Here is an 11,479-nt window from a genome sequence, read left to right on the forward strand (position 1 = left end):
ATGGCCGATGAGCACCAATACGTTTTATCTATAATTTCTCTTCATTATTTCTCTTCATATGACAAGGATTAAAAAGGATTTGCAAGTAGATTGTCGACTTGATTCATTATGATGACTGCTAGCTAAGATTTGGAAAGTTTTATGTTGACATGATCAGTCCAATCAAAGCTACTGTAGATATAAGGTGATTTGACATCATTTTATCTGTGGCCAATGACCTTGAGCCTTCTTGGTTGGGCACTTCTAATGTACCTCTATCGGCAGCACCCAATGGGTTTGAATTTTCGAGCTCTACCCTTAGATTATGCGGTGATGTAGTGTCCCCCATGAGTGACAGAACACTGAGCCAATCACGGCGCAACTAGAAAACATTACCAACCCCTACACTCCGTATTTTCCGCTGGCTGTCCACCACCACAGAAAGCACTGAGCTAGGCTGAAACATCTGCATTTTGGAGCTGCCTTACTCAGGAAAGCAAAAAAGAGACCATGTTTGTATGCGGTTGATTTTATTTTATTTTTTACATTGTTTGCAAACTGATATGTGACACATAAAATGTCAAAATAACATGCAAAACAGTCAACCCCCCCCCCAAAGAAAATGTGCCCTGAATGACAGGTCGCCACTGTTATCCCTCTAGTGAAGCACTGCAACTTAATCTGTATTGACCTCTCAGTGCTCTACCCCCCCAGTAAGTGCCTCCTACTCCTTGAACCGTCCTTATGTGAGAACAGGATGTTTTCGCTGCTATTCTGGTATGTGATTGAGAGATCCCCACAAAGACTGCCCTGTAACACACATCACTAGAATGTAGTAATATAGGCTGACCTAGTCCAGAATTCTAATGGGCTGTTCCTATGTGGAATCAAGCAGCAGTTATTCTGCAAAAGTAGCTATGAAATGTAAGCCCTTTGAAATTAAAAGTACATCGCTGTTTAAGTTCCATACATTTATGAATGTGAGGCCAGGCACAGAATGTTACAAAAGTTAGCTTTACCAATTATGCTTGTTAAATATGCTGCAGAAACATGGGCTACCATATCATTTTTAAATTTGAGACAAAAAACAACTCATTCAGATGGGGAACAAGAAAGAAAATCACGCCCTACAGTAAACAGTTTTCTGTGTAACCAATTATATTTTACAACAAACGTAGTTGCTTATGACTGAAGGTCATTTTCACCATTCACAACGTGTATTGGGAGGTTCATTATGCGTGAACCGACAAATGAACCTCCATCGTGGGTTGGTTTTCATTCTTGCACGAGGAAATTCCGATTAGTGAGGGGATTCGATTAATACCCAGGGCATTCCCCTGGTGGACCGGGTTAGCCTTGATTGCATCGATTTGGAATAGGGCTGCCTCCCGGTCATGAGCCGGGTGCCCTGTTCTGGCCGACGGCGAAGTCGGCTCAAAACAAAGTGACGAAGGGTTAAGCACGTGGAGTAATAAGTATGATTATGTGTTTTCACATGAAAAAGTGATTGCCTTCACAATGAAAACTAGTTTGAAAATTCGAACATATATTTTATGGAAAAGAGATGTATGTTTCTGAACGATGCTGCACTGTTCACAATATGACTGAGGGGTGCAGATTACCGTTCAATTTGAACAGAGCGCGTCTCGCTCACCGGTTTGGCCCGGTCACGTGTTGGGCCATAGTACGGTTCAATCGAACTCCCTCATTGCCATACGTAGGTAAGTTTCCTAGCCAATGAACTACAGCGGTGGGATGGCCTGGTTTGGAATTTTGACCTGTCACGTTCATCCAAAGGAGGGTCTTAATTCTTTGTCTTCAGCTTTCCCACATGGCACCAGAGACAGCCTATTATGAACGAGTAGGGGTGAGACTACTAGGTTCCTCGTCCGCCTAAATCATCTGTGGGCATTGGTTATGTTGTCATGTCCCGCCTACTGGCCGGTCTGCGGACTTCACACAGGCAGTTGTGTGTTTCATAAAAATGCACTCTGATGCGGCAAGTAAGTAGCTATAGTTGTTGCTTTTGGTGTATTTTACGCGCAGTAGGATAGGCTCCACGTATTGATAACTTACGTAACAGCGACCGGATCTATTGCATTATCTGTTTACTTTTAGATTTAGCTGTTAATCGAGTGTCTAATAAATGTATGCGCAGACTATATGTCTATTGCCATTCTCTTTGTATTTCCAAGTGTTATCTTGAGGCGCAACAAAGGGACTGTGTACTGTTTTATTGCTGAAGGTACGCACTTTTTGTTGACTTATTGTTAGGACAGCTAACGTTGCAAAGGCTACTATTCGGTTGAATTCATCTGCTAAATATATCATTATTGTTGACCTATTATACTGCTATTTTATCTCTTATTTACGGACGGGAATGCAGTGCTACTGCAAAGCAAGTTACACTTGGAACAATGTTGTGTAGGCTAAATAGGTCAGTTTTCCAGTCAACTACGGAAAATTACAGAGGATGAAAATTGTGACGCAGTTCTATAAAATATATTTCTATGCTTGCTGCAATAGAGCTGTCTGACTGCGCGTCATTTACATCAACTGTTGCAAGAAAACCATAAGATACTTGCATGCACTATTCCATAGGATGTAACATTTTTGTAACAATATAATATGCATTCATCAATTGGGGTGAGTGTCGGGAGAGGGGTGTAGAATGAAATCTTAATTTCTGAGGCCGGGAATTGTAGTCTAATTCCACTCCAGTGATCAAGATCTTAGAACCTTGATCCAGGAAATGGACTACAACAACCATAATGTCTCCATCTACTCTCAAGATACTTTGTAAACTCTGTGCAAGTTGTGCGTATGTACTGCTATTTTAGGTAGTCTATGCAGTTAGTGCTATGATGAAGTTCTGCCTTTCGTTGATCTGCCTGTGTGAGCGTTTTGACTATGGAAACTGATTAAAAGCGAAACTGACACTTCTTGAACGCAGATGAGGTGACTAGATTTTTTCTTGTATAGGCCATGTCGGCGTAGTGTTGAATCATAATCGACCACTCTACTTTTTGTCTGGGATTCTGTGAACCCAGTTACATTTGAATACAATCCTCCTTATCTGTCAGCCCTGCTCATGATCTGACTGTAGACTACTGTATTATATTACTGTATTTTATTGTATCTAGCTACAGTCCTTCATACCTCTTTCTGGTTGGTATTAGACGTACTGTGAGAGAACGATTATAACTGCTCAGCATAAAAAATACATATTTTATTATCAATCCCATCATGACAAAAGGCTTTGATTATGTGCAGTTATGGCTGTTTGACGTCACTATTTCATCATCCCAACTATTTTGATGCAAATAGTGAAGGTGATTAAGATGGTTGCATTCCTATTGGTTGAATGCAAAGATGTGACCCCCATGACAGAGGGAGGAGCATGATGATGTAGGCAGGCTGTGGGTAGCAGATGGTGAGTTCTCCCTGCTATCAGTGCCCTGGGAAACCTATGATTCTGTGAGAAGGTTATGTTTCTGTGAGAAGCAGATATTTGTTTCATATTGCATATTGTTACATGTTACATGTACTGTTGCGTATCTGTTCCATATCTAATGTATGTGCTGTGCTGTAGTGGTGTTACATTTAGAGATGTGCTGAAATGTACTTTTCCCCCTTTAGATTTTCAGCTGAACTCCCATTTTTCTACGCTGGCCAGCATCCACAAAATCTACCACACCCTGCACAGGCTGGTAAAAGCATTTTGCCCACATACTATTATGTGTTTTTCATGTGTCATATGAGTACCTGCCACCTGTTCCAACTGTTTACTTTATGGAGTTACTCTGGCAAAACGCTAAGAATTTGATCACGGACATTTAACCCTATGTACAAATGAATCCTAGTTATTAATGAGTTATAGACATGGATTAATGTTCTATTCTTGGATGGATACTTAAAGGGATTAATTCATCCTTCCTCTCATCCTATCTTCTCTCCTCCCTCTCTCTCTGAAATAATAACTGCATCTCTAAAGGTTACAAGCTTGAGGAAATGAGAGAGCATGGCTTCCCACACACCCTTTCCTTGCTCACTGCATGCGAACGTTGGTGCTGCTGTGTGTGCGTGCATGTGTCTCTTGGTGGGGGTTGCCTAATACAGTGCCATTTATCTCTCCCCTCAGAACCTGACGGAGGACGTTGGACAGGACGGTCACTCCACAGGTACCGACCATGCCTGCATCTAATGCAGACTTACATGACACTTACTAGCTCGGTTTCCATCCAATTACACTTACATCTAAAAATCTGCATAAACACAATATTAGCAATTTCTCACCACAGATGTGTTTCCATCAAATGGATAAAAGGCTGTGCGTGATGACATAGTGCACATAAAAATAACTTTTGCTGTTAAAGTCCCATGTACCGAAAAAAAAAAAGAAGGGTTTCTATCGCATTTTAAACTCTACTGATGGTTTTGTCACACAACGTTTTTTTGTTCATATAGCGAATGATCCCACTCTGGTCTTGGCAAATTCTCTCTAGCCAACAGCTCGCAGATACAGTGTGGGTATAGCCTACATGATGAGATTATTATGGACAAAAAGAGCAAGATTATATTTATTTGTCAAATGGCAGCCAAGCATCGATCATCATGTCACCAGAATAAGACCTTCGATACTTTCACCACCCTGTGAAGTTAATCATAATTTATTTAATCTGTAGCCTAATGAACTGCATGCTTTCCCGAGTCATAGTGGGAGGACCACACAACATATCATCGCGTGACTCCAAGTTTACTTCGATATGATGGTTATTTGCACATAAAGGCATTTCCACCGCCATTTCTCACATAATACATTTTACCGACACAAAAAGATCCCACCTTTTCTAGCGTATTTTGTTTTGTCGACATTTGGAAAGTTTACCGACAAATTTGCTATTTCCATCAGGCCTGTCGTGACATTTCTTATCTGACATGTACTTTACTTGCATAAAAAGGTAGGATGGAAAGCTGGTTACTGATCTCTATATCTCTCTCCTAACTCTCTCTCTCTCTCTTGTTTCTCTCAGCCTGCTGCTCCAGAACCATGCCTCCTAGGAAAAAGAGGAGACCCACTACTGGAGATGAACTGTCAGCCAAGAAGAGTCGCCAGGACAGGTACTACCAACCTGCTACACCAACGAATGCATCAGTTAGATCAGTTATTACACAATAAGAGAAGAGTCTTATTCAGATTCACTGTTCACTAATCACTCGTGGACAGACTACGTGACGTCTGTCAAAAGACTGGGATGTGATGACTAACACCTCGATCACACCGACAGTCATTGCATTTTGGAACACCAGAAGTACATTCATTTCCAATGGAACGCTGCGTTTGCCTTGCGGCATTGCGTTGCAGATGCAGCTGCAGTGCGTTCTGTGTGGTGTATACGTTGGATATATCCAACGTATGCATCAAAATGTATGCGTAGACTTGAAAGAAATAGTAGCAAAAGGTGAATGTTGAACTTTTGTTGCACACATATCCAGTAAACATTTTGGATTACATAATGAAAAGGTTTGACTGAATAATTTATTACGCAGCATTGATGCAAGGACGCTGTCAGTCTGACCGAGGCGTAACCAGTAACAGTTGTTTGTGTGCACAGGTCTTTCATCACTGGTTATTTGAACAAGTCTTGATTTAGCGGGTGTGCACGTCTTTCGAAATTCGGAAGGGGAGGGTACATTTGACCCATAGCCTTGCCTGAAACTTGCAGAGAGAGGGGGGTGGAGCTACCGCCCTGCTTTTGCACCTCATTCTAGTATCTTTTCTCATACATCTCCCCCCAGAACCTAATCGAGTATCTAATGCAAATGCGCACCATTTTTGTTCTAGATTTTAACTGTTCACTGAAACAGTATGCATGCATGATGACAAGTGATTTCTCTCCCCAGTGGATTTGCATACATCATTGTCATATCAGAAATTCAAAAGAGCAGCAAGATGACTTTTCCTCACATAGCTCATCCAATAGTTATCTGTCAGGATGAACCTTTTTCTACAGCGTAGTGTGTGATATGCTCCCAGACGGTAGGATTTTAGGCCACACAATGTATTCCCAGCACCCACAGTAATGGGTGAAATATGCTGTGTGTGCAGTTCCGTAGATTGTGTCTGAAATGGTCTTTTTCGAAATGCAGTGTTTTTAGAAAACATGAGGCACCACAAATCCGAGAGGAAGAGACCTTCTCCAGTAAAAGATGTCTGGAGTGGTTCTATGAGTACGCAGGTGAGACACAAGGTTTGTAAATATAAATTTCCCAATTCCTCTATCAGTTTATATAAGCACACTGACCATAATGGTGTAAATACCTTCTCTGTTACCCTTAGATTTGGGTTTTCATAGTTGAATTGTACTGTGTGAGAAAGCTGTGAATCAGGCATCATTGATTGCTTCATAAAGGATGTCTCTTGCTTTATGAAATAATGTCATAGATTAATGTTTTGTGTTTGTCACCTGCAGGTGGGATAGGGTCATAGAGAATTGTTACGTATGTATGTACGCATTGTGATTGTAATTTTTGCTGTGATGTCAGAATACTTTGTTACCTCTTCTATGTCATATAATTCTATGACATCATAACAATAGCGATTATAATCATAGTTTTCGTGATGTGATGTCATAATAGGGAATGCTTTGACCTCCGGATTATGACATCACACCATGTAAATAGAATAGAATCTATGGTTGTGATGTCATAGCATTGTTGTGTCTGTGGCATACTATGCTGTCATAATATCAGAGATTAATCCTATGTGTTTGTTTCTGGTAGGAGTGGATGATGTCATATATAATGGCTCTGTATATATATGTGTGTGTATCTTTGATAGGCTGTGATGATGTTGTGGGGCCAGAGGGAATGGAGAAGTTCTGTGAAGACATTGGAGTGGAACCAGAGAATGTAAGGATTGCTAGTCATGTCTATGTAGATGGGTGACATTTATAATCCATCCACATGTGCATGCACTTTGTTTGTTATAGTTGGGGACAACTCCATTATTCAGAGATGGCACAAAGATTAAAATGACTCATTGAAAAGTAAACATCTCAAGCATTTCAATGTATTATAGTATGTGAGTGTATGCTGTTCTTTGTGAACAGGTGGTGATGCTGGTTTTGGCCTGGAAGCTGGATGCCCAGAGTATGGGCTACTTCACCCTACAGGAATGGTTGAAAGGCATGGGCTCCCTGCAGTAAGTCTCTGCTCTCAGTTTGTGTGTGTTTTACTGTATGTGTGTTCTGTGTGTCTGTCCCTACAGTTTATCAGTAGGGACAGTCTAAGGCACTGCATCGCAGTGCTAACTGTGCCACTAGAGATCCTGGTTCGAATCCAGGCTCTGTCGCAGCCGGCCGCGACCGGGAGACTCATGGGCGGCGCACAATTGGCCCAGCGTCGTCTAGGGTAGGGGAGGGAATGGCCGGCAGGGATGTAGCTCAGTTGATAGAGCATGGCGTTTGCAACGCCAGGGTTGTGGGTTCGATTCCCACGGGGGGCCAGTATAAAAAAAATATGTAATCACTAACTGTAAGTCGCTCTGGATAAGAGCGTCTGCTAAATGACTAAAATGTAAATGTAAATGTTTATGTCCATTCCTAGCTGTGCCATGTACAACATGGTGCTGACCCCAGACTGGGGATAAAGTCTGCCTCTGTCTGTATAGTCTACTTTATATTCAACTCTGTTTATAGTCTACAGTCTACACTCTGACAGCTGGGACTCTAGTCTGTCTCTAACGTGTCTCTCTGGCGTTGTCAGGTGTGACTCCACAGAGAGGCTGAGAAACTCCCTGGACTACCTGAGGTCTGTCCTAAACGACACCACCAACTTTAAGCTCATTTACAGATACGCCTTCGATTTTGCTCGGGTGAGTGAAGCAAAGCCGCATCTGCAGTATTCTCACTAGATTTCCTCTGACTGGGATATTTATTCCCCTGGGATATTTATTTTGACTGGTATATTTATTTGTTGATGTTTAGATTCAACACACGACAGATGATAAATGAAACTATTACCGTTTATAGAAATAAACACAAAAAAGGATCAGTGACGTCAGGTAGGAAAGTAAAGCTGTGCTGTCAGCGCTCAGCTTAGTTTTGAGTGTGTCAAGATAATTTTCTTGTTCGCCTTGCATGGCTGAAGCTCTTATCATGAGTACTGCTTGTTCTATAGAGTCAGTCATATTTGACCCCTGACCTCTGAGACATCTGTTAGGGCTCTATTCAATCTGTAAAGCTGAAGCGTTACAGATTCCGCTAAGTAAATTTGAAGGTAATTTCCGATTTGAGCCGACATGTGCAGCGTTTACAGTGAAGGCAGTCTCCACTAAAGCGGGAACATTGCCTTTAAATTGAAATCAAGCTGTAAAGCTGAATTTATGCAATGCGGATTGAATAGAGACCTTTAATTTCTGATTTTGTAGGAAAAGGACCAGAGGAGTTTAGACCTGAACACAGCCAAGTGCATGCTGGGGCTTCTCCTGGGGAAGACGTGGCCACTGTTTCCTGTGTTTAATCAGTTTTTAGAGGTATGGTGTCTAACTAACCCGTGTAACCTTCAACTTGATATAGTGACGAAACCGTGTCAAACTATAGTGTATACTATGTATTGACTGCCTGTCCTGTCCGTGTCTGTCCTTCAGCAATCCAAGTATAAGGTTATCAACAAAGACCAGTGGTGCAACGTTCTAGAGTTCAGCAGGACAATCAACCTAGACCTCAGTAACTATGACGAGGATGGAGCCTGTAAGTGGACACATACAAAAACTAATACACAAACACTCATTCCGTAAGTGGTACAGGGGATCAGTGCTCTAACGTTATTGTTCTTTTCTCTTCTTTTGTCAGGGCCAGTTTTGTTGGATGAGTTTGTGGAATGGTACAAAGAAAGAGAGATGTCATAGCATTAGGTACACTGCAACAAAACCACATTATAATACAACGGCGATGACATAAACGGCTATGAGAACTAAAAACAAACAATACAAAATGGGAGAGGTGCTTGTCAGTGATGACAGGTGGTGCATCCAGGTAATGATAGTGATGTGGTTGGGGGGGGGTAGGTGCAAGCTGCTCTGGCGAGATTAGGATGTAGGTCACCAACCCTCTCCAGGTAATGATCCCTACCCATGTTACATTGTGGGTAAGCTCACGGCGAGCCCCCGTGGTGTTGCGCCCCCTCACTGTGATGTGTCATATTGCTGTGTGTTAGGATAAGGTGTTCTCTTGAGTGGCTAAATGGTTTTGAGAGAGATCCACTCTTGAACCCTTCACTCCCCTTAGGAGGAATAAAACAAACTAAATCCCTCCATTTTGAATGGTCGGTCTAAGTCTTAAAAACAAGGTCATTTTGACCTGGACACATTTGAATATTGCATATCCGTGCTTTGAACTTGATCTGTACTTGTCTCTTTATAACCTAAAGAACCCATTGTTTCTATCAGTTTTGTCCTGTTTGGGTTGAATTGGAATTCTTGAAGAAGCACACTGTGTCAAATGGCTGAGTGTTACAGTAGTTGATCTTTTAGTCATGGTCATTAAAGCTGTTGTTACAGGTGGATGATGACACCTGTACAGTTTACTGTGATTAAGTAATTTGTGCCAGTGACTTTTGAGCCCCTTTTTTCATCCGTATTCTTACTGTGATACCAGCCTGTGCTAAAGCTTTGTAGCCCCCTGTGAAGCCTTCAGATTACCTCATACCACAACAACAACTAACCAATCAGCAGTGCTGCTTATTAACTCTTATTACAGTGCAGTGGTCAGACGTTAGTGGACTGGCCAGCATTCATTGGTTATGTGACCAATCTATGTTTCTAAGCTGTAGGTTTTTAAGAGTATTTTCTGTGCCTCTTAACAATTTATGGAAGTCACTTTACTTGCTCAAAACACATACATGAGATACACACACACACACACACACACACACACACACACACACACAGTGGTCAGGGATAAGTTCAGGATGAAATTAGACTGTTTGGCCTAAGTTGCAAGTTAAAATAGAGGTACATTTCTATTTTATCTTCATATCTGGCATATAGCTTTGGTCTTGTCTTCTGTTATGTCCACTGATCATATCCAGTTTCATCCATATTACTAACGAGCCTCTCTCTCTCCCCAGTACTTACAGTGTTATAATTGGAAGACCGTTTAAGGCCTTTGAGGAATAGGTTGTGTAGGGTAGGCAGGCTGTATTAAGGGGAAATCCAATCCCAGCATGCATGCATTGCCATGTATCATTCAAGAGGTCTCAAAACCATGGACACTGAAGGGTTAGAAATTAGAACCCTGTGGTGATGCTATGGTGTTCTTTTTGCCTAGCGTAGGGCTAATGTTCTTGTAACACATGTAAACTTTTGTCTCTAGCTGTGATGTGACGCTCAATTGTCATGAGAGTGAAACTTTGCATGCACGCTCTCCATCAGAGCCATCTGTGAATGGATGAGATTTTTGAATACTTGTTTTATTGTTGTTTTTGTACAGGAATTTGTGCAAGTGTTTTTGTGCTTCATTTGATATCCTCGGTCATGTTGTCTTAACGCTTTATAAAAACTATGACTGTGTATATTCAGAGCTGAAACACACATGCAACCTCATTTGGGGAAGAGGAGTTCCATCCTGCATTTGCCCAACCACTCCCTTCTAACACACATACACACACACACAGAAAGAACCACACTGTTAGTCTCTCAAATAAATGGACATGAACTGAAATTAACGAAAGTTCGAGAAATTGGAGAAAGGAGATAAGTTTTGTGCAGTGTTGAAGGTGTGGTGTAAGAATGGTATCAGGTCTTATGTCAATCATTGATTGGTCAAACCCAGTGGTGTCTGAACTAAAGCATGTACAGTAAATGGTTCAATTTCTAAAGTAATAAGATCACATGATGCTTTGACTGTCAGTCATCAGTGTATTTGTGTATTTTAGGTTTTGGTAGGAGATGGAGCTAGTTGCTAAACTGCTCACTAATAATTTGCACAAAGTCTAATTCAGATGGTATTCTACATTGGTAATGCAGGAGGAAGAACAACCTTGTCCTGACTGTATGTACAGTATGTATATGTCTGTTCACTGTAACCTATCTCTCTACGTATAAATGGGTTTATTAACTTATCGTTGTCTTTCATTTTTGCTTTGACATTTTCCTTAACGATTGTGAACAATTGTTGTCAAAGGATGTTTCATTCTGTGTTCCTAAATTGCACAGGATCATATTTGGTTCTGCTACTGTAGGCCTATTGTACACAGTAATAACTACCATGTGTGCACCTTATTATCCAGGTATCCATAGAACAACAGAGACAAAGGCATCACAAACACCGTATGGGCTACTTTCTTTACAGGTTTATTTATGATGCATACCAACGTGGTCTCAGAGCATTTCGTATTATTCTGTTACGTTTGGAATGGTATGTATTAATTTGTGGATGTCCATCATCCACGAATTGCAATTCATACAATAAGTTAGAAATTGCAATTTGTACAATAT

The 11,479-nt window shown here is 41.2% G+C and overlaps 1 protein-coding gene across 6 annotated transcripts; it reads left to right on the forward strand.

The window, feature by feature from the left end:
* The first annotated feature begins 1,838 nt into the window (after window positions 1-1,838).
* On the forward strand, window positions 1,839-11,103 carry LOC311149315 (DCN1-like protein 4). 6 transcript variants are annotated; one of them, XM_084186458.1, is made up of 11 exons: window positions 1,839-1,982; window positions 3,619-3,689; window positions 4,121-4,160; window positions 5,013-5,100; window positions 6,130-6,218; window positions 6,821-6,891; window positions 7,092-7,183; window positions 7,747-7,855; window positions 8,411-8,515; window positions 8,630-8,732; window positions 8,835-11,103. In XM_084186458.1, exons 1-11 carry the CDS (start codon window positions 1,964-1,966, stop codon window positions 8,888-8,890), a joined length of 843 nt encoding a protein of 280 aa, XP_084042584.1. In that variant the 5' UTR covers window positions 1,839-1,963; the 3' UTR covers window positions 8,891-11,103. The 6 variants fall into 6 exon arrangements, with proteins under 6 accessions (XP_084042584.1, XP_084042583.1, XP_084042581.1 ...); XM_084186457.1 differs by having other exon boundaries at window positions 1,877-1,982; window positions 6,130-6,230; XM_084186455.1 differs by having other exon boundaries at window positions 1,973-2,224; window positions 6,130-6,230.
* Window positions 11,104-11,479: the final 376 nt, after the last annotated feature.

Source organism: Coregonus lavaretus (genome assembly GCF_964263955.1).
Source record: "Coregonus lavaretus genome assembly, chromosome: 21".
In the NCBI taxonomy this organism is placed as follows: domain Eukaryota; kingdom Metazoa; phylum Chordata; class Actinopteri; order Salmoniformes; family Salmonidae; genus Coregonus; species Coregonus lavaretus.